At 34.5% G+C, this 24,593-nt stretch overlaps 3 protein-coding genes across 3 annotated transcripts in view; all 3 read left to right on the top strand.

Moving 5' to 3' along the window:
* Nucleotides 1-4,562, top strand: part of LOC128223443 (uncharacterized) — a 40,394-nt gene extending 35,832 nt beyond the window's left edge. The window contains exon 4 of the mRNA XM_052932724.1: nucleotides 4,144-4,562. Coding sequence (XP_052788684.1) covers nucleotides 4,144-4,562 — 419 coding nt within the window. The remainder of the gene's footprint in view (nucleotides 1-4,143) is intronic.
* A 1,659-nt stretch (nucleotides 4,563-6,221) lies between these two features.
* On the top strand, nucleotides 6,222-15,850 carry LOC128223442 (multimerin-1-like). Its single transcript, XM_052932722.1, has 4 exons — nucleotides 6,222-6,663; nucleotides 7,280-7,617; nucleotides 15,342-15,363; nucleotides 15,846-15,850. Exons 1-4 carry the CDS (start codon nucleotides 6,240-6,242, stop codon nucleotides 15,848-15,850), a joined length of 789 nt encoding a protein of 262 aa, XP_052788682.1. The 5' UTR covers nucleotides 6,222-6,239.
* Nucleotides 15,851-21,797: 5,947 nt separating this feature from the next.
* Nucleotides 21,798-24,593, top strand: LOC128223867 (uncharacterized). The gene is made up of 2 exons (XM_052933308.1): nucleotides 21,798-22,264; nucleotides 23,671-24,593. The coding sequence occupies exons 1-2, from the start codon at nucleotides 21,835-21,837 to the stop codon at nucleotides 24,078-24,080; spliced, it is 840 nt and encodes a 279-aa protein (XP_052789268.1). The 5' UTR covers nucleotides 21,798-21,834; the 3' UTR covers nucleotides 24,081-24,593.

Below are 24,593 nucleotides of genomic sequence, written 5' to 3'. Positions count from 1 at the left end.
AAATGCAAAACAGGCATTGCCTTTTGAAGCACACACTAGTTAACTATAAATGTCAATATATGAGCATACTTTCTTAACATGCACTAGTTCACAAAGCCAAAAGTAACGCCGAATCATTGATATCCTCATTAACATTGTTATTATTTATGGCCTTTCTCAACAAAATGTTTGCATTGGTGGGCCGCTCATGAAAAAAAACCTGCCGTAATCAAAATTTTACCAAATAAGCTAAATCAGTAAAATCTTTTTTTCTTACTCCTATTTGTATTCCTATAAACAGCTGAAATAAAAAACAATTATATACTATTGTATTATAGTAAATATATATTATTATATTCATAGTAAAAACGCAGCAGCTAGCTGCCAGCAGCACAGCAGCTAGCTGCTGTTGCTGCTAGCAGCTTGCTGCTATGCTGCTGTGCTGCTAACTTCACTCACATCATATACTGTAAGTGCTCCTAATAGGCACCTAGATCTAATACATCGTAATTCTTCCTGAGACGTACCTAGATCTCATATACTGTAAGCGCTCCTATGACGTACCTAGATCTCATATACTGTAAGTGCTCCTAAGACTTACCTAGGTCTCATATACTGTAAATGCTCCTAAGACGTACCTAGGTCTCATATATTGTAAGTGTTTCTTAGACGTCTATAAATCTTCTCATACATCCTCACTCAGCGAAACTAAAACGTCCCTACATCTCTCTAAATGCCACATAACCGTTATCATAACTACTTTACTAAAGCGTATTATTACTAATTGAGTAACGCATAAGAATGGCTTCGTTGATATCTTTACAAACATTTATGATTTTGCTCTTATCACTCGATGTCAGAAATTGATTGAATATGTAAACAGATGGATAAACATAGTAAAACCGTTTTATAACGTTCTACGTAATTGACAATAGCTTCGACAAAAACATATGAATGCAGTTTTATCTGTGTCTCTACTATTACAACATTACAAATCACTTTTTAACTCGGTATATTATAACGCGTTTATCTCTATTAACATGCTTAGTACATTGACAAATACTACGTGAGCATGTTCAAAATAACATGATTCCTAAATGTGGTTAAGATTTTGGCATTTGGCACAATCATCTGAGTTTATTTAAATTCAGTACAGTAAGAAATTGATTTTTAAAATGTTTTAGATAATACATATTCAATCAGTTCAGGAGTAATTTATTTTTATTAAAATGTTTTGTACACCCGAAGAATAAAGTGCAGTAGTTTAAGAAACGGAGAAGCCATTAATAATACTGTTGGCTTTACTAGACAATATCCGTTGGGAGTAACTTGTTGAAATCTATAATATGCACGTATCGCTCCTAGGATTCGTGATGAAATACGAGGAGATTCAAGATAAAACAACGTTATAACCACTATTATATATATCAGACACAAAACAGACTTTCTTTGAGCGAATTTGAAATAGAAAAACCTGAGCAAATACATTCACAATAATTATTTGGCTTATCTAACATATATATCAAACTCATATCATTATGTTCCGAGAAAAATACCTTTAAACAAATGTTACTTATATCAGATGACGCCATTTTGAGAGTTTTATCACTTGTTTCGATGCCATGTTTCATGTTGAAATAAATAATGTTCGTGGGAAAGATATTGCAGATCTGCATGTTATGAACTCAAAATCAGGGTGTATTAGTTACTGGGGAACGAACGAAACTCCTGGGAAAATGTGTTTAAAGGGCCATACCAACCGATGATTCAAAACATAAAACATATATTCCTTCTAGAGAGTTTAAACAATCGAATAATTTCACTCAAACCAGCAATTTTCTTCTGACCAATTTTGAACCGAATTTTAACCCATTTTAAATGCCACAGCACAAATAAAAGTATAAAAGTCAAGAACCAATGTGCTTTGGCTTAATAATCAATCAAAGGTAGATGTCATCAAGTTCAATAGATTGGAAAGATATTGCATTTGACCATGAAAATGTAGCGATTATTGCACACTAATCTCCAATAGTCAGAATAGTACATTATGCTGTTGTTGTTTTTCATTTTCGGTTGTGTTTAAAATTAACATTAATATAAAACTTTAAAGCTCGTTTTTTTTAACTTAGGTCAAAGGACAAAGGGTAAATAAAAATAGTTCAGTGAGATTTTTAATTACGTTTTAATGATATATTACGATAAATAACAATCACAATTCTTTATAGAACATTGCATATGAAACGTAAAAATATTAAAACAACTGAATCAGGTCCCGTTATTCAATATGTATGCAAAATAATATTTTTAAAAAATAATAATAATAATAATGATAATAATAATAATTTTACTATTAATGAGTCTTGTTTTCATAAGCTTTTGTTTTTAATATATAAAAAAGGTTTTTTCTCTCTCTCTCTGATCGCGTAAATTTTAAATACAGGAACAATATTATGTAACTTTCTGCGTCCAAACTAACCGTTTATTAACGTAAAACTACCTTTCGCAGCAAATAAAACTGATCACTGTGATATAAACGGAAAATAAAAAAGTAATGGCAATTATTCGGCATTATACCCATGTCGAGAAATACGTCATATCTTTGTAAAAATTGAAAATTTAATAATAACATTCTGTGTTGTATTCCGGACAGACAATAGAACACAGACGTATGCAAATAGCATTAGCACCAATTACCTCATCGGACCCATATGTTGCGTCAAAAGTAATTTATAATTTACAAATAGTTGATACAAATAAAACAACGTGTTAAACGTTTACCATCCTTCTCACAGGTTGCAATTCAAGTTTCATAAATGCATCTATAACTGGATAACAATAGTTCATGTTTCTTACGAAATGAGCTTAAACCTTTCATCAAACTTTTATAAATAAAATAAAATCATTGATTTATATTGATTGTCAACAATATCATTGTTTATTATTCACTATTATGATATGGCTGGAGATGACATTTTAACTTAAGTATGAAGCTTGTACATGAACTATGCACTCTTTTAAAAGATGTCAGGAATTTCATTGGTCGACGTTTTCTGCTGCTTTCTTAAATGTTAGTAAAAATGCTGCTTTCATAAATTTGAGAATTTCGTTATGCGACTTGCTTAGCTGCTTTCATAATTCAAATCGATTTTTTTTTCTTCAACATGTATTCTGGCAAGTACGTTCGGGAATTATTCATTATAGTTTTCTTGATTGAATCAACAATGTGTGACATAAATGAACCGCGATGTTAGTTGGAGAAAATGGTGAGAGCTGAGATCTAGAATGAGGAGATCCTCGGTAAACTAGAAGTGCTGGAAAAGAAACTAACAAACGTTGAAACTAAGGTAGACAATTTGGCAAATGAAGTAGAAGGTCCAGAAATGAAACACGATTCGGAAAAAGAGGTGACAATGAAATGAGTACAATATTTTAAAAAGACACACGATAGTTTACAAACTGAGTTAGAAGAGTTTAGAAACACGACAAAATCCTATTTTGACGAGCAAGACAAATCCATTGAGGTATACGATCAACTTCTAGACGCTATGTTCCGAAACATGACAGATACTTTTAATTTACTTGTAACATAATTTAAAGTGGAGCCAAGCTATAAAACAGCACGTATAAATGTAATTTATAAATTTATAGAATCAGATATCGAGCACGAAAGAATACTTACAGTATGTATAAAGACCTGATTATTCTATCAAATAAATATTTTATACGCCCCTTGTCGAAATTCGTACAACGCAAATATTACTGAAAACATTGAAGAAACTATCTTATAATATATGAATTAAATTCAAACCGTTAAATATTTTGTTTTATCATATTGACTATATACAGGTGTAAAGTTTCATTTAAAGTGATAATAAGCAATCCGTTGTGTTTTTAAATACACACAAGCTCTTCGACCACATGTTTTATAAATACTTTCTTCAATAGCGGATCAAACATGTAGGGGATGTCATCCATCCGCCGTTTATTCAAATGTCCTAGTAAACTATGTATGTCAAAATATTGTTAAATGACAATTTAATGCAAATATAACACCAGAATGCACAATTGATGAAAACAATTGGACAAAACTATTTTTAATTTCTGTATAAAGGGGGAGCACGCATAGCTATTTTTTGTTGGGACTTTTTCTTTATATTATTTCAGAGAGTAAGCACCTCCCTCCTGTTGCTTTAATCGCCACTCTATCTTCTAGTTTTACAACATCCACCACCTCTCAAACGATCGTATTTAACAACGTTGTCACAGACGTGGGTGGGAGTTACGACCCGGGGACAGGCGTGTTCGCCGCCCCGGTCGAAGGTTTATACGTGTTTTCAGCTTCTGTCATGGTTGACCTGTCCACGTCGGCGAACAACGCTTATATCAGAATAAGCAAGAACGACAGTAACATAGTGACCCTCTATGTCAACGACATCGACGGTAACTTCGAGACAGGCGTACGCACTGTCATTCTCTCGCTGCAGGTCGGGGATACTGTAAAGATGACATGCGACTCATCCATAGCTTTTCGTTATTTTCCTGTTATTATAAACAGCGTACGAGGAACACAGAACATTTATTGATTTCGCTATCGTTTTTCTTTAATTCAATTAATATTATTTTAATTAATAGAAATCCTATTTAATTCGTACTTTTGAAACTTTCTGAGTTTTTGTCTTCAAGTTTGTCAAAAAATTGATGCAACTAAAAATAACCGATAGCGTATTTTGACATATCATAAACTGTCATATACTTTCTAAAGATTCGAAAGTTTTCAGCAATCAAGTTGTATGTGCTCAGTAACGGAATTCCGTTAGGACCATCGACTACGTATATGTTGATCTAAAACCCGATGCTCGATAGTAAGAAGATGAAAACGTGAAATCGCGAGACTGCGATGACAAAAGCAAGACAGCAAGATTATGATGAACGACAAAAATATAACGAAAACGCGATAGTACGACATAGTAATGATGATACTGAGATATATAACCGTGTTTTCACCATTATTATAATAATTATCGTGATATTGCGTTTTCGTTATCGTTGTATCGTACTGTCGCGTTTTCATTTTCGTACTGTTGCGTATTTTATGGAGCTGTCGCATTAACATCATACTGCCGCTTAATGATCATCGTACTGTCGCATTATCATCATCGAAATGTCGTGTTATTATCATCGTACTATCGCCTTCCGATGCGCATGCACAAAGAAGAACTTCGCCTCAATGGGTCAAATGTCGGAATCAGGGGTGCGTTTCAGATTTTACGATCTGCCATTATCGTAAATGTACGATTATTATAACAACCAACTTAACGATAATCATAAATGCGTTGCAAAACGTATCATAAACTCGCCGGTCTTTTGTAAAAAGATACAATAGCGAAGCGTAAAGCGAAGAACACAGTTTTCAATAGAATAAAGACATATCATCTTAACCTGAGAAGAGCACTTGTCTCTTCAAAGAATCATACTACTACTACTACTACTACTACTACTACTACTACTACTACTAGTACTACTGCGTAATAATATAAATAACGAGAAAAGTAATGATGATATTATTCCTGTATGGGAACCATATCTTTTTCATCACTTCATAATTCATTTTTAACAGTATGTTTTAATATGTGTATATCTCATTTTCGCCAATTACCTCATATTGACCCAAACGTTCATGGTGCGTCACAAAAAAAAACAGTTAGTCGTTGTCCAACCAATACAGGTAACTTGCTTTTTGGATCATTAACATATTTTTCGAATTTCCTTTCCCTTTTATAACTGCTGAATCATTTTAAAATTTATATTACATAGTTATCACAAATGAAGGTAGCTAGATTGTGTAGTAGTATGGACGTTTGCCAGTCTTTCTTGCAGATTGTAGCTCGTGTACCACAATAAACACTCTCACATGGCACCCTAAATGGCCTACAATATTTCTTGTTTCTTAAGAAATGAACCTGTATCTTTATCATCGAACCTAGCTAAATTAACATTTGGTGGATAACACTTATTGAGAAACGATATCATTGTTCGTCATTCTATTTTATCGTATGGCTGATTTGGCTCAAGTGTGAAGCTGGTTCTTTAACTTTTCACTCTCAAGTGTTTATCAAAAGTTGGACATTTCATTGGACGGCTTGTTTCTGCTACTGTCGTAAGTGTTTATATAAAAGGGTTAAGATCAGATATTCGAGGATTTCATTACGACTTGTCTCAGCTGCTTCCGTTATTCAAATTCATTTGAAAACGTTCTCTAAATGATGTATTCTAGCAAGCATATTAGGGAATTGTTCGTTATCGTTCTCGTAATTGAATCGTCATTGTGTGACGTACATGAATCACGATGTTACAGTCGGTTTGACTACGAGGAAAAAATGCTGGAGAAAATGGTGAGAACTGAGGTCAAGATGAAGGAGCTCCTCGGTAAACTGGAAGCGCTGGAAAAGAGGCAAACGAACGCTGAAACTGAGATGGACACTTCGACAAAGAAAATACAAGATCAAGTCTTGAAACACGATTCTGAAATAGAGATGTCAGCGAAGGGGATTGAAGATTTGGAAAAACAATACGATAGCTTACAAACTGAGTGTGAAAACACGACAAAATCCTATTTTAACAGGCATGAGAAATCCCTTGAGTTACTCGATCAACGTCTGGACTCTATGTCAAGGAATTGTACAGGTACATTTAGTTGATTTTGCGGCATAATGTATAGTAGAACAAAGCTTTAATCAGCTCGTATAAATGTAATTCAAAAATCAGATCACGAACACGATATAAGGCTAACAATTTTGATTAAAACCGGAATATTATATCACATAATTATTTCTACTTATCGAAAATTGTGCATCGAATATTAAATATCAGTAAATATGTAGAGAGATATACGATAAATAAACTTGTATCAATTGTATTCAAAAAGTTCAGTATATTTTTACATTGTCTATTTACCAGTATAAAGATTTATTCAAAGTTTATATGACCCTTTATAAGCATGCCGTTATGCTTGTTAATATCAAAAGCATTTCGGCCATTTATTCAAAACATTTGTTCTCAATAGCGGATCCAAAATGTGTGATCCCTCCAACGTTTATTTAAATGTCCAAGTAAACTATTAATGTCAAGATATGGTTGAAAAGGAAACTTTATGCAAAAAAACTCATCAATTTGCACAATGGATAAAACACACTAAAACAAATCATTCTTTATTTCTGTATAAAGTGGGAGCAAGCATATCTATTGTTTGTTGAAATAGTATAGTGCAAAACAGTGGGAGTGTGTCTCATTATGATTTCAGAGAGTATGCACCCATCTTCTGTTGCCTTCTTCGCCACCCTGTCGTCCGGTTTTACAACATCATCTTCCGGTCAGACGCTTGTATTCTACAACGTTATCAAGAACGTAGGCGGGGGTTACAACCCGGGGACAGGTGAGTTCACCGCCCCGGTCGACGGTCTATACGTATTCTCAGCTTCTGTCATGGTTGACCTGTCTAAGTCGAGGACCGCCGCCCATATCAGCATATACAAGAACGACAGTTTCGTAGTGTACCTGTATGTCATTGACAGTGACGGTAAATACGAGACAGGCGCGGGCACTGTCATTCTCTCGCTGCAGGTCGGGGATACCGTAAAGGTGAAATGCATTTATAGTGGACGAATCATTCGTAGATATTCGCTCATTTCCGGTTTGAGATTGTATTCAGCTCATTGATTAGCATAGAACATTTACGTTGATTCAGCTCCCTATCGTTTTCTGAAATGTTACGAAATCATTTTATTTCAATTCAATGAAATCCTATTTAGTTCGTACTTCGAAAACTTTCTGATTGTGTTTCCTTATGTTTGTCAAAAAATAGATGCACCTTAAAATTACATCCATGTATTAAAATATTGAATAAATTGAACAAATATGATATTTTCATTATTTCATTATTTTTCATTTATTTTCATCAATACATCAATATTGTTAGTTTTGCATATACTGTGATACCCTATACCAGCCAGAAAGCGTAGCTTAAAAACTCATCCAGATCATATGGATGATTGTGAGAGGTATTAATTTTGACATATCATAAACTGTCATATTCTTTATATATATTCGAAAGTTTTCAGCATTCAAGCTGCATATGCTCAATTACATGTTGTTGAAAAGTACGGATGGGAACCTTTAAAAACGTCCATTGTTCAATGGTATTAATCGACTGAAATAAAAAATAAACTTAATACCATAACTTAAGTAATCCGACCGAATAATATTGGAAGTTACGACACCTGGTGTCCTCATATGACTTTGGTATGATTCAAAATGGTTCAACATGCAAAAGAAACACAAATAAAAATAGGTATCAAACAAGATTCTTGGCCTTGAAAAAATAAAAAAATCTTTTAAAATCCGATTTCAGTTGAATAAAAGAGCAAACTAACATTGTACAATAACATTATATTTAATTGAGTTATGGTCATTTATTTTACATATTACCAATCAGGACGTAATACCCTTCTATAGAATACACACATTGCATGGGGTGACCAGGCATCGACATTTTACATTATCGAGAACTAATAATTCGTGATTCGGATTCCCTAACAGCGAGATAAAGCCGTTTAGTAGTTATCTGAAAGCGCACTGGATATTCTCCAACGATGTCAAAATATCAGTCTGATATTTTCACTGCAAAATAAGGAGTGAAAATATCAACTTTCAGAACTACCTTTAAAGTCCATTGTAGTTACTTCCCCTTGATCGAAAGAGAACACTTAACATTGAACCAGAAAATGTTGGCAAATAAAATATTTAAAATTTAAAGGAATGTTACATAAGTTTGAAATTATTATTTTTTATAAATAATCAACTTCCCGTTTATTAGAAAAATAGATATCCCGTTTTTCAAACGTTTTCTTGATCTTGAAGCTGAATGTTTGAACATTTGCTTTCATACCAAACAAATTACAGTTTACAGACGAAAACAACTGTTTGAACATAAAAATAATGTTATATAATATTTCAAATGTATTTTGAACTGTTTGTCGTTGTAATACGTAATACGAGGTTCCCGAAAATTCACACAACAATTTTTTAGATTTACTGAATTTTTTTTACCCCACCCACGCCTCAAAATTTGTCAACAACTAGCGTGGTCCCCATTATAACCTGGAAATCGACCTGTCTTCAAGCAAAATAGACTGGTCTCTGACAGTAAGATGACTGAATAGCCATGTATCATGAAACACACTTTTAAACTAAGAAAAATGTTTTATATCCAATGGTTATCCGAAATTGTTTTGCCAACACATTCGACCTTTCAAATTTTCATTCAATAAATGGCGGCGTAGTAATTTGGTTATATATTCATACCACTCTTAAGATAAAGAGTTTATAAAGTGTTTTCGTTATTTTTTGTGACATGGGTGCACTAATAAAACTTCATTGATAACTGTTAAAATCTTTGCACTAAAAAACGAGCGAATAATACACTATAAAAAAGAATATCCGAGACCTCTTTCTCAACAAACCGGAAATAGAAAATTGACAGCAATAAGTTTGCATTAGGGGCGCCCCAAGGGTAGCGGCGAAAGTAACACCTTTTTCAAAAAAGGGTTAATTAAGAAAATAGATTAAAATTCGCCACTCGTGAAATTATGTTTTTCTATGACACTCGTGAAATAAAATACGATCTTACACTGATATAAACAAATATCCTCTATATCCATAATCCTAAATGTCAACATTGACTACACTCCGACATATATTTTAACATAGTTTTGATTCCTTTTCAACTTCTAATTTGCCAATAGTTTCGAACGATAATAATGACTAAGGTACAATGAATTTAAATAAAAATGGTACACATTTTAAACCAGTTGACTTTAAAACACAGGTAAGGCATGGCAGGTAACAATCCACCAATATTTGACATAAGTATGGCCTCCTTTCAAAACAATAGTTAACTATAGCTGTGTCCAGGCGGCGTTAGGGGTTATTCATCAATCCTGTAACAGATATAGTTCAGATTATTTCGTGTGTTGCACGAAGTGTAATACACTTGCATCCACTTCTAACCCGACACCTATATAATTCGGCATAACTAGTTCATTTGTGAGCGTCAAGAATTGGAATATAATTAATTCAACACATTTAAAGTTTGTTTCATAGAAATGTATTTCAATTGATCAGCAAATACATTTAAAACTAAACAAATAAAACACATGTAGTTTCGTATGCAATCTTGGGGAATACTCCTCCATTCCTGCACAAGGGCCTGTTTCAGTTCACGCAGATTGAGAGGGGTTCCGGTCGTCTCCGACGGTAGGATCTTGAACCATGTGCTTCTAAGACAATGTCATCATTAAATGTTTGATCTTAAACCTTGTGCCTCTAAGACAAAATCATCATTAAATGTTAGACCTTAAACCTTGTGCCTCTAAGACAAAGTCATCATTAAATGTTAGACCTTAAACCTTGTACCTCTATAGAGACCTTAAACCTTGTGCCTCAGACAAAGTCATCATTAAATGTTAGACATTGAACCGTGTGCCTCTAAGACAAAGTCATCATTAATGTTAGACCTTGAACCTTGTGTCTCTAAGACAAAGTCATCATTAAATGTTAGACCTTGAACCGTGTGCCTCTAAGACAAAGTCAACATTCAATGTTAGAACTTAGACCTTGTGCCTCTAAGACAAAGTCATCATTAAATGATAGACCTTAAACCTTGTGCCTCTAAGACAATGTCATCATTAAATGTTAGACCTTGAACCTTGTGCCTCTAAGACAAAGTCATCATTAAATGTTAGACCTTGAACCTTGTGCCTCTAAGACAGAGTCATCATTAAGTGTTAGACCTTAAACCTTGTGCCTCTAAGACAAAGTCATCATTAAATGTTAGACCTTGAACCTTGAGCCTTTAAGACAATGTCATCGTGAAATATAAGACTTTGATCTTGACCTTCTTAGACAAGGCCATCGATAAATGTGAGACCCTAAACCTTGCACCTCTGAGACAAGAGCATCGTCAAACAGAATACATTGAAACTTGTGCTTTTTGATAAGGTCCCCGTTGCATGTTAGATCTTGACCCCTTTGCCTCTTAAACAAGGTCATCGCTAAATGTTAAATATTGAACCGTTTGCCTCTTAATTGTTTAATGTGGTACCTCGGGCCTCAAAGTGAAGGTTATCGTTTAATGATCGATGAAGAAAATCTTGAATCTTAAAAGAAATCATCGTTAAATGTTAGTCATTGACTCTGGTGCCGCTTAGACAAGGTTATCGGTAAATATTAGAACTTTAACATTGTGCCTCTAATTCAATGTCATCTTTAAATGACATTGAACCTTACGCATCTTTGACATGATCATAGTTAAATGTAAAACCTTAATCCATGAGTCTTTCAGACAAGTTCATCGTCAAATGTTGGACCTTGAACTTTGTGCTTCTAAGACGAGGTCATCATCAAATGTGATACTTTGAACCTGGTGCCTCTTACACGAGGTCATCGCTCAATATTATACATTGAACCTTGTGTCTCTTAGAGGATGTAATCGTTAATGATGCGACCATGAACCATATGCCTCTTAGACAAGGTCATCGTTATATGTTAGACCTTGAATCTTGTACCCACTAGAAAATGTCATCGTTAAATTGTTGGACCTTGAATAGTGTGCCTCTTAGGCAATGTCATCGTTAACATTAAAAATATACTTTGAACCTTAAGACTCTTAGTCAAGGCAATCGTTCAGTGCTAGATCTTTAACTTTGTGCTTCATAGACAAGCTCAATGTCTCTCCTTTTTACTGGACAAGTCTTATTAGTATGAATTCTTTTTCTGCAAATTCTTTACATGTACATTTTCGGACATTCGGCCATCGGCTCATTTACCTGTTTAACCGAAATTTAACAGTGTTGGTTTTTGCAGGATTAAACCTGATTATCGTAATTTATTGATCAACAAGATCGAACGCTTTCTTAAGGTCTGTATAAATAATTGATCTAAAAAAACTAAGCTGGCTTATCGAATAAAATCCAAATGCAAAGCAAAGTGCATATCTTTATGACCGTTTAGTATTGAGCGTGTAAATATTCATCCAAGTCCTTCAAAGCAAGTGTCGGTTTGCACTATGAAATGATCGTTTAATATTTACGGGCAAAGTATATAACTGGATACCAAGACCTTTGATAAATAATTTATTTCAATATGTTTTATCAGTCTCGGAAGATACTGTCCCATCTGATTCTTGACACATCACGAATTCATAAGAACAAAAAGCAAATCAGTATCTGTATGTGAGTGTGAGTTTCCTATTTTGATATACATTTTATATACTGAAGGAAAGCATTAACGCTTGGCTCAATTTTTTCTAGGTTCGAGGTATTTTCGCCGGTCCCTCTGAGTTCGAGCCAACTGGGCTCGACTGAAAGATTTGGTAAGAATTATTCATACATTTTACATTCGCAATTCGATTATTCTGGAGGCCATACACATGTTCTTGATTAATGATTAAACACCATTACGAATATACGCAGTTAACTGATAAGTGCAATACTGATACAAATTAGCACATGATACCTTGGGCAACACCAAATTGATATTTCGTTCCGCGGATTTACCGCTCCTATTTATTTGAAAATGTAAAAAAAAAAATTATTTTTTTTGTGCGCCCGCACCTTCATTTTGATCGCCAAGCAGTTGTTTTTCAGGTAATAATTTATTAAATGGCTAAAAATAATCAAGTATAATTTTTCTACGCTAGTTTTGTGTTTTTGTAAAGGAAAGTTACCGATGCGTAGTGTTTTATACTGTATATCGATCGGTTTAGCATGGGTTTCAATAAATTCAATCAAAATGGTGGCTTCAGGTATAAACAATGTGGCTCGAAGTTTGGAAATTTAATCTTATTTTTGACGAAAAATGTTTTGAGCATGCTTAAAGTCATTGTTGATCTTCTCATGCACTAACCGATCATTAATTAAAGCAATCATTATGCAATAAAGCATGTGTATCTGAGACCGGTAGCTATTATATTGCGTAATAAGTGACTCGTTTTGAATGGAAATCGGAATGAGCAACTTAGTACTATGTTATTCAAGTCATAATACAAGGGTGCAACATTTTACCGCGTTACGACGATGCTGAAGTTGACAGGTCAACTGAACTGGAACATGAGTCATTGTTTGGTCAAAATTGAGGTATCAAGCTCATTTTTGATCAAATTCTGACAAAACAATAGTTTTGAACAAATATCTTTTCACAAATAGCGATATAAACAATGGTCTGGATATACCTCAACATAAGTAACCCTAAGTTTATCATCTTACATTTTGTTTTTATTTGCAGCATAATCCGGGATTGTAATCATACTATTTAATTAATGCACTTGTCAATTGTAACCACTGCCCCGCCCACCCCTCGCCCTCGTTCCAGGGGTATACCAAGGACAGCGGAGGCAACGGTCTGTGTTTTTACCTTTCAGGTGGCCCCGCAGTGCCTAGTAAATGTGGTTTTGGTTTCATATTGAAAATAGTCGGGAATGGGCCTCACATAGGTATCCGGGGTTGCGGCGCCATTGGCGGGGATTTTACCAGCAGTGTGTCCCAGGTCCGGTATTTTATCCGGGTTTTGAGAGACCGGAAGTCAAAGTCACCGCTATGCCGGACTTGGGGGAGGGGTATACAATTGGGTGGTGCATAAAAACATCTAAATAACCAAAAAAAAGTACTCTGAAAAATACCCTTTTTCTTTTTGTTTTAATTAGCACATGTCATTGCATTTCCTGTGATAATAAAAACAAAATTTAGTCTATGTTATACGGAGTCTGATGTTTGATGATGCCTGTGTAAGTGATCATTTTTTACAAATCCAAAATCAATCCTAAGTATGTCTAAATACAGATGCATATGATGTTAAAATGATTCAGGTAGATCGGCAAAAATCCGAGGAACTAAACATTAATTTGGTGTGGCCTTATGGTGATTTCAAATTTGATCGAAAATATGCAATTTCGGTAACAGTCTTTATAAAGATTTTCATTTTTTTCCTTCGTTCAGTTAAATAAACAATAACTTACGATAGCTAACGTTTGTAATTTGGTTCTCAACTTTCAGTTCATGCGCTACGATATAACAGGGATATGTATTCATTAAGCTGATTTGGTCCCCTACTTTTAGTTTATAACCTACGATATAACAGAGATATATATTCATTAAACTGATTTGGTCCCCTACTTTCAGTTTATGCGCTAGGATATGACAGGGATATACATTCATTAACCTGATGGGGTTCCCCACTTTTAATTGATGCCCTACGATATAACAGGGATATACATCCAATAACCTGATTTGGTTCCCTACCTTCACTTTTTGCGCTACGATATAACAGGGATATACATCCAATAACCTGATTTGGTCCCTTACTTTCACTTTGTGCGCTACGATATAACAGGGATATACATCCAATAACCTGATTTGGTTTCTTATTTTCACTTTATGCGCTACGATATAACAGGGATATACATTCATTAACCTGGTTTGGTCCCTTACTTTTAGTTGATGCGCCACGATATAACAGGGATATACATTCAACAACCTGATTTGGTCCCTTACTTTCAGTTGATGCGCTACGATATAACAGGGATATAAATTCATTAACCTGATTTGGTTCCCTACTTTCACTTTATGCGCTACGATATAAGGGTGATAAACATCCATTAACCTGATTTGGTCCCCTACTTTCACTTTGTGCGCTACGATATTAGGGATATACATCCATTTACCTGATTTGGTTCCCTACCTTCTCTTTATGCGCTACGATATAACAGGGATATACATTCATTAACGTAATAAGGTTCTTTACTTTCAGTTTATGCGCTACGATATAACAGTGATAAACATCCATTAACCTAATTCGGTTCCCTACTTTCACTTTATGCGCTACGATATAAAAGTGATTAACATCCATTATCTTATTTGGTTCCCTATTTTCAGTTTATGCGCTACGATATAAAAGTGATAAACATCCATTAACCTGATTTGGTTCCCTACTTTTACTTTATGCGCTACGGTATAAATGGGATATACATCCAATAACCTGATTTGGTTCCTTACTTTCACTTTGTGCGCTACGATATAACAGGGATATACATGCATTAACCTGATTTGGTCTCTTACATTCAATTTATGAGCTACGATATAACAGGTATATACATTCATTAACCTGATTTGGTCCCCTACTTACAGTTTATGCGCTACGATATAACAGGGATATACATTCATTAACCTGATATGGTCTCTTACTTTCAGTTTATGCGCTACGATATGACTGTGATATACATTCATTAACCTGATTTGTTCTCTTACTTTCAGTTTGTGCGCTACGATAAAACAGGTATATCAATTCATTAACCTGATTTGGTTCCCTACTTTCAGTTTATGTGCTACGATATAACAGTGATATACATTCATTAACCTGATTTGGTCCCCTACTTTCAGTTTATACCCTACGATATAACAGAGATATATATATTCATTAAACTGATTTTGTCCCCTACTTTCAGTTTATGCGCTAGGAAATGACAGGGATATACATTCATTAACCTGATATGGTCTTTCACTTTCAGTTTATGCGCCACGATAAAACAGGGACATACATTCATTAACCTGATTTGTTCTTACTTTCAGTTTATGCGCTACGATATAACAGGGATATACATTCATTACCCTACTTAGGTTCCCAACTTTCAGCTTATGTTCTTCGATATAACAGGGATATACATCCATTAACCTGATTTGGTTCCCTGATTTAAGATTATGCGCTACGATATAACAGAGATATACATTCATTAACCTGATTTGGTTCTCTACTTTCAGTTTAAGAGGATCGATTTAACAGGGATATATATTCATTAACCTGATTTGGTTTCCTGCTTTCAGTTTAAGCGGTACAATAAAACACGGATATACATTCATTAACCTGATTTGTTCCCTACTTTCAGTTTAAGCGGGTCGATATGACAGGGGTATAATTCAATAACCTGATTTGGTCTCCTACTTTCAGTTGATGCGCTACGATATAACAGGGATATACATTCATCAACTTGATTTGGTTCTCTGCTTTCAGTTTAAGCGGATCGATTTAACAGGGATATATATTCATTAACCTGATTTGGTTTCCTGCTTGCAGTTTAAGCGGTACAATAAAACAGGGATATACATTCATTAACCTGATTTGGTTCCCTATTTTCAGTATAAGCGGTACGATATGACAGGGGTATACATTCATTAACCTCATTTGGTCTCCTACTTTCAGTTGATGCGCTACGATATAACAGGGCTATACATTCATTAACCTGATTTGGTCCCTACTTTCAGTTTATGCGCTACGATATAACAGAGATATACATTCATTACCCTGATTAGGTTCCCAACTTTCAGTTTGTGTGCTACGATATAACAGGGATATATATTTATTAACCTGATTTGGTTCCCTGTTTTCAGTTTATGAGCTACATTCATTTACCTGATTTGGTTCCCTACCTTCTCTTTATGCGCTTCGATATAACAGGGATATACATTCATTGACGTAATAAGGTTCTTTACTTTCAGTTTATGCGCTACGATATAACAGTGATAAACATCCATTAACCTAATTTGGTTCCCTACTTTCACTTTATGCGCTACGATATAAAAGTGATTAACATCCATTAACCTTATTTGGTTCCCTACTTTCAGTTTATGCGCTACGATACAAAAGTGATAAACATTCATTAACCTGATTTGGTTCCCTACTTTTACTTTATGCGCTACGGTATAAATAGGATATACATCCAATAACCTGATTTGGTTCCTTACTTTCACTTTATGCGCTACGATATAACAGGGATATACATGCATTAACCTGATTTGGTCTCTTACATTCAATTTATGAGCTACGATATAACAGGTATATACATTCATTAACCTGATTTGGTCCCCTACTTTCAGTTTATGAACTACGATATAACAGGGATATACATTCATTAACCTGATATGGTCTCTTACTTTCAGTTTATGCGCTACGATATAACTGTGATATACATTCATTAACCTGATTTGGTCTCTTACTTTCAGTTTGTGCGCTACGATAAAACAGGTATATCAATTCATTAACCTGATTTGGTTCCCTACTTTCAGTTTATGTGCTACGATATAACAGTGATATACATTCATTAACCTGATTTGGTCCCCTACTTTCAGTTTATACCCTACGATATAGCAGAGATATATATTCATTAAACTGATTTTGTCCCCTACTTTCAGTTTATGCGCTAGGAAATGACAGGGATATACATTCATTAACCTGATGTGGTCTTTTACTTTCAGTTTATGCGCCACGATAAAACAGGGACATGCATTCATTAACCTGATTTGTTCTTACTTTTAGTTTATGCGCTACGATATAACAGGGATATACATTCATTACCCTACTTAGGTTCCCAACTTTCAGTTTATGTGCTTCGATATAACAGGGATATACATCCATTAACCTGATTTGGTTCCCTGATTTAAGATTATGCGCTACGATATAACAGAGATATACATTCATTAACCTGATTTGGTTCTCTACTTTCAGTTTAAGAGGATCGATTTAACAGGGATATATATTCATTAACCTGATTTGGTTTCCTGCTTTCAGTTTAAGCGGTACAATAAAACACGGATATACATTCATTAACCTGATTTGTTCCCTACTTTCAGTTTAAGCGGGTCGATATGACAGGGGTATACATTCAATAACCTGATTTGGTCTCCTACTTTCAGTTGATTCGCTACGATATAACAGGGATATACATTCATCAACCTGATTTGGTTCTCTGCTTTCAGTTTAAGCGGATCGATTTAACAGGGATATATATTTATTAACCTGATTTGGTTTCCTGCTTGCAGTTTAAGCGGTACAATAAAACAGGTATATACATTCATTAACCTGATTTGGTTCCCTACTTTCAGTTTAAGCGGTACGATATAACAGGGATGTACATTCATTAACCTTATTAGTTTTCGAACTTTCAGTTTATGCGCTACGATATAACAGGGATATACATTCATTAACCTGATTTGGTCCCCTACTTTCAGTTAATGCGCTACGATATAACAGAGATATACATTCATTAACCTTATTTGGTCCCCTACTTTCAGTTTATGTGCTACGATATAACAGAGATATACATTCATTAACCTGATTTGGTCCCCTACTTTCAGTTTATGTGCTACGATATAACAGAGATATACATTCATTAACCTCATTTGGTCCCCTACTTTCAGTTTATGTGCTACGATATAACAGAGATATACATTCATTATCCTGATTTGGTCCCCTACTTTCCGTTTATGTGCTACGATATAACAGAGATACACATTCATTAACCTAATTTGATCCCCTACTTTTAGTTTATGTGCTACGATATAACAGAGATATACATTCATTGACCTGATTATGTCCCCTACTTTCAGTTTATGCGCTACGATATAAATGGGATATACATTCAACAACCATCAGAATAACACTGCAACATTCTGGGAGGATTTTTAATGTCCTTTATGTGTTTAACTGCAAACTTAAATGATAGGAAAGCTAGAATAAAAAGTGTATAGCTTTGTTTTTATTTAACCATGCCAGTTCGAATGACGTTCGACATCATGCTTATCAATTTAAAAAAGAATAATCTTGACCTTCCGGTAGGTATAATGAGACAATCATTATGAGATTGTCTGAATATATAGAATATCATATCATTTATTGTTTCAGTGATATATATAAAGACTGAAGAAGATGATGATGATCTTTATAAGCTTTTAGCTTCCGGTCAAATTCTTAAATATTGAGAATGGAGTATATGTTGGCACTTGTATATTTTCATAAAATAAATATGTTTAAATCAACGATGTTACTTTAGTATGTCGACTGCCATATTCTTAAATAATGTACCCCTATCATCTTTCTTTTCCATTTTTTATGAAAGCAATTCTCTTAGTTCCAATGAACTCAACGATGTCACCGTTTCTGTGCCAAAATTATTCGGGCCCGGATAGTTTACAACGTCACGTCTCGTCTGAAATATCGAAAACGGTTGATTTCTGGTGTGTACCTCCCGGATGTAAGATCTTTCGAAAACACAAAAACTACATCAAATTGCCGTTTAAGTTTGACTGAATCTGTTCATTGATAGACTGGAACTTACCACACAACCGCTTGCTTCGGTAGTTTTCTATTTTCAAAATTCAGTAAGACATATTCAATGATCCTGAAGTATCAGAAAATATATTTATACACCGTTAGTGTTCCTAGGACGATCCTGGGTCTATCAAAATGGCATATTCCCGTGACTGTCTCTGAGGATTTATTATCAATTAAAGAAGTACATATATTACCATACGATGGTGAAACTAACTACATACCTTAATGTGCTTCCGTCACAATTAGCCTGATTCTTTATTAACTACTTCATAGAATACTTGTTATGATGTAACATGTGTAATCGTACAGTAAGGTTGTTAGTTTCTCGTTTATTGTATGCTAGACTTTGAACCTTGTGCAGTTTTCTCTTATACAACATTATTCAGCCTTAACAGGAGGTATTTATTTCTTTAATTATATAAACATGAATTGATGTAATATTTTGCACAGCCGAAAAGTAAAGTGAATAATATATTAAAAGACATACGAGCCCTTATTAAGTTTCAAGTTTTAACGGATTTATTTACAGACTATCAAGAAAGCCATGGCCCATCTTGACAAATAAGTATATGTAAAGTGTTAAAAGGTTAAAAAAGATATTTATTTTTAGAATTGCTTGCTCTATAGGACAATAACAGTGTTTTTGCAGCAACCGTGTGGAATGTAAATTATGTACATCTGGAATTCGTGATTAAATAACAGGAGATTCAAGATAAAGCACCGTTTCATTTATAACAGACTCGAAACAGACAATCCGTTTAGCGAAGTCAAAGAACATACCTCGAAGCAATCAAGATACTAGGCGTATTTTAGTTGTATATCAAACTCATATCAATCTGTTCTGTAAAAAAGGTTAAACTATAAGTTAAGCCATTTCGAATGAGTATCACTTGTTTCCATGCCATGTTTCACGATCGAATAAATCCTGATCTGTTTTATTGTATGTAATCAGCACTAATTAGTGTGGAACAAATGCAAATCCTGGGAAAATTATTTTAAAGGGCCATATCAACGCTTGATCCGAAACGGAATACACATTTTTTAGAGATATTGACTATTATTTGTTCTCTCTCTATATTGTCTAAGTACTATTTTAATCATTCAATGTTACGAACACAGTGCCAATAATGTAGTACAATATATAAGAGACAATATTGAAGTTAATATTCACAGTCATAAACTGTATGATTTTTACGAATTATATAACACCACTTTAATTTTGGGAATAATAAGGAATTGGGTGGGAATTGGTGGGGATTTGATTTCAATTAAAAGCTATGAAATACAACATCGGAGTTTACTATAGATTCAATATTCGGTTATAGGTTGTTAGAAGTTACTCAAATAAACATGCCCACTTCGTAACATTCTTAAATTTCCGGGGCATATACTATTTTCATCTCAAAAGAAATCACTCTGCCTCATGGTGAAAAATCTACGGCGTATACTATTCTAATCTCAGATAAATACTTTTACTACGTTACATGGTGAAAAATTAAGGGAGTTTTTTGCTCCCGTCTCAGATAAATACGCTCATTATGTTTCATGGCGAAACATCTTTGTCGTTTACTACTCTTATCTCAGATAAATACGCTTACTACATTAAATGTTGAAGGAGAAAACCCCGGTGATGTTGGCATGTGTGTTGGTTTTGGCATTCTTACTACTTTCATCTCAGATAAATACTATCACAACGCTTCATGGCTAAACATCTAGGGTTATTACTAGTCTCATACCTGAGAAATGCTCTTACTACATAACATGGCAAATACAAATACAATTTATAAGTGTAGTATGTATAAAACATGTCACATTTTAAGCAATTCAAACTTCAGAACTTTTCTTCATTGCATCCTTATCGAAAAGTACATCATTTAAGTCAATGGTAAAGATTGAAACAAAAAATATTTCTGCTTTATGATCAGGTAAGACTACAATACGCAGATAACGTATCTTATTTTCGTCCATTAGCTCATTTCGATCCAAATCTCATCAACTGTCAAAAATAACTGTTCTGTTTTGTCCAGCCACTGTTAAGTCATTTTTATTAATATTTATGTTTCGAATATACATTCTCATTTAGTACAGCTGAATTATTTGAAATTAACTATTGAACTTTCTTTTGTTTACAAACGTATTCTTTCTCAGTATAGTTGGTACACATATGAAAACGTATTGAATCCATCCTTTAAATGTTTAAAACAATTGTAGCTAGCGAGCTGATGTAATGGCATGACGTTGCCAGTCTTACAGGTTATAGTTACAGCACTTGTGTAAACACTATCATCGCATCTCTAAATAGACAAACGTATTTTATTCATTCCCAATGAATGCTCTTGAACCTTAATCATCGAACCTTCATAAATTGAAATTTGATTGATTAGCATTTGTTTTGAACAATATCATTGTTCGTTATTACATATCATCAAATTTATGATTTTGACATTTTATCTGAAGTGTGACACTGGTACTTTAGCATAATCGCTGTAAAGAGTTTAAAAAGATGGTAGGCAATTCATTGGGCGACTTTTGTCTGCTGCCTTCTGAATTGTAAACGAAAGGTTAAATTCACAAGCTCGATAATTTTATTTGGCGACTTGCCTCAGCTGCTTTCGTAATTCAAATCGAAACATTCTCTTGAACATGTATTCTAATAAGTACGTTCGGGAATTTTTCGTTATAGTTCTCATGATTGAATCGACGGTGTGTGACATAAATGAACCGCGATGTTACAGCCGATTTGACTACGAGGAAAAAATGTTGGAGAAAATGGTGAGAACTGAGATAAAAATTCAGGAGCTTCTGACCAAACTAGAAGTGCTGGAAAAGAGACTAACACATGTTGAAACTGAGGTGGATAACACGGTAAAGGAAATACAAGGTCTAGAAAAGAAACACGAAACCGAAAAAGAAGAGACAGCGAAAGAGGTACAAGATCTTGAAAAGGCATATGATAGTTTACAAACTGAGTTAGAAAAGTTTGAAAACACGACGAAATCCAAGTTCGACGGACAAGAGAAATCGCTTGAGGTACACGATCAACGTTTGGACGCTATCTTCAGGAATATTACAGGTACATTACATAGATTTATTGAATCAGATATCGAACACGATGGAATACTAAGAGTATTGATTTAGACCTACGTAGCATATCAAATTTTTATTTTACACGCACCTCGATGAGACTCGTACAACGAATACATATATGATTTTTTTAAAAAAAGACTTTTTTGTTATATCGACTATTAACCAGTGTAAAGTTTCACTCAGAGCATTCCGTTATGTTTGGGAATATATACCAGCACTTCGGTAATATGTAAATTAGGGATGCAAACGAATGGCCTTATTAATATTCGAATATTCGGTAATTCATTCGATCGAATATTCGAATATTACCAAAATACATCTTTTAGAAGTTACATAGTAAACTATTAGTATTTTTCGCTAAAGTTATAGCCAGGCAACTAAAACCTACTTGGTCTTCGCCAGTACTCGCGGCGAACCCTTATTTCCCCAAATGACTCTGAAATTCCCGCTTTTCAAAAACAAATAATACAGAACCAACAAACAATATCAAATAATTTCAATTCTGCTGTCTTCATATTTGTAAGCAATGTGAAATGACATGGATTCCTGGTCAAATGGCGTCATGCGTCATGAAAAGTCTTTCCGTAGGACGAGCAGCCTCGTTCTGGGATTGACCTCTACATTATATAACCATGGAAAAACCAAACCAACTCGGGAACTAGTGTAGTAAAATAATAAAACAAAAACATATGTGCATTTTGACTCGTCTATTGTACATCAATAGAGGAAATATATACTAAAGCGCTGTACAATACATTTCGAAACATTTAAAACAGTTTTGAGCATAAATACATGTAGCTTCATTATTGTAGCACATGTCATTCATATCAGCACGGGAATTTGCACTGTTGCACGGTTGCACTGCTAAATATGCAGCCAAGACAACACATTGGGTCCTTATTCGGTAAAGGCATTTAAATTTACCGAAACAAATGAAATAGTTTAATAACACTTGTCTGATAGCAAGTTATAAAATTACGGGGACTTTTTATGGTACCCTAAATGTCATATGGCGTGTGTATAATGTATTGCCATTACATTCACACCTCTGCCAATAAGGGCCAATCGTTGTAAAAACAAGAGAAACGAACTTTTATCACCATAACATAGTTGTATGCAAAAGCGTTTTTATTCTATTTATTCAAAAGTTTTTTTTTCGAATATTCGAATACCGATTTTGATATTCGAATACCAAACGTTTGATCGAATATTCGAATATTCGAGTATTCGTTTGCATCATAAATACTTTTCTCACTACTACATCCAAAATGTAGGGGATGTGATCCCTCCGCCGATTATCTAAATGTCCATGTAATCAATTTATGTCAAATTATGGTTGGAAACATATGTATACATATATATATTGTTTGTTGTTAATTTGTATTTTTTCAGAGAGTATGCATCAATCTCCTGTTGCCTTCTTTGCCACCCTGTCGACCAGTTTTACAACATCCACCTTCTCTCAGACGGTCGTATTTGAAAAAGTTGTCACGGACGTGGGCGGGGGTTACAACCCGGGGACAGGTGTGTTCACCGCCCCGGTTGACGGTCTATACGTGTTCTCAACTTCTGTCATGGTTGACCTGTCCACGTCAACGACCGATGCTAAAATCAGAATAAACAAGAACGGCAGTAAAGTAGTGTACCTCTATTTCAACGACAGTGACGGTAACTTCGAGACAGTCTCAGGCACTGTCATTCTTTCGATGCAGGTCGGGGATATCGTAAATGTGGATTGCGATAATTCTGAACGAAGCATCTTGGGTGCTCAATATACGTTCTTTTCTGGTTTTAGATTGTGATCAGCGAGTGAATGAGAACAGGACAATTAATGAAATGAGCTCGCCATATTATTTTCGATATATATTCAATTAGTTCAATTCAAAAATCCCAACTAGTTCGTAACTTGAAACGAGACTAGCTGAGTCGATGTCTTATTGTCTTATATGAAATACAAATGGAAAAGAGAACTACCAACCAGCCTATTCTCCTCTCTTTCTCAGTTCTCCGTACCCTACCCCCTTCTTAGAAAGGAGAAAAAGGACAGTATCACATAATAATGGCCTGTGAAAACGGACATTTTGCGAAAGAAATATGGCCACTATCACTATCTTAGAAAAAAACACTTTTGCCGAAGACATGTGGACACCGTAGCAACTGTATATTAGCATATGTTCAGAGGTTAGGCGTTTAATCGATTGCAAAAAGTGACAACCAACAACCGAAAAGTCAAGTTACTTACCGGGCATGTGACGACTTGACTTACAGCAATGTGCAAGAGGACACCTTCCGAAGACCTTGTTGTGCCAACGTTT

This window comes from Mya arenaria, chromosome 17, assembly GCF_026914265.1.
Source record: "Mya arenaria isolate MELC-2E11 chromosome 17, ASM2691426v1".
NCBI lineage: Eukaryota > Metazoa > Mollusca > Bivalvia > Myida > Myidae > Mya > Mya arenaria.
The sequence above is the reverse complement of the archived record's forward strand: the minus strand, read 5'-3'. Positions and strand labels throughout refer to the sequence as shown.

Bases quoted from the DNA above. Each gene is read 5' to 3' on its own strand.
- LOC128223442 (XM_052932722.1), top strand. From the start codon at position 6,240: ATGATGTATTCTAGCAAGCATATTAGGGAATTGTTCGTTATCGTTCTC. The intron at 6,664-7,279 runs GTACATTTAGTT...TTATGATTTCAG, and splicing joins TATGTCAAGGAATTGTACAG to AGAGTATGCACCCATCTTCT. The intron at 7,618-15,341 runs GTGAAATGCATT...TCTTACTTTCAG, and splicing joins AGGTCGGGGATACCGTAAAG to TTTGTGCGCTACGATAAAAC.
- LOC128223867 (XM_052933308.1), top strand. From the start codon at position 21,835: ATGTATTCTAATAAGTACGTTCGGGAATTTTTCGTTATAGTTCTCATG. The intron at 22,265-23,670 runs GTACATTACATA...GTATTTTTTCAG, and splicing joins TATCTTCAGGAATATTACAG to AGAGTATGCATCAATCTCCT.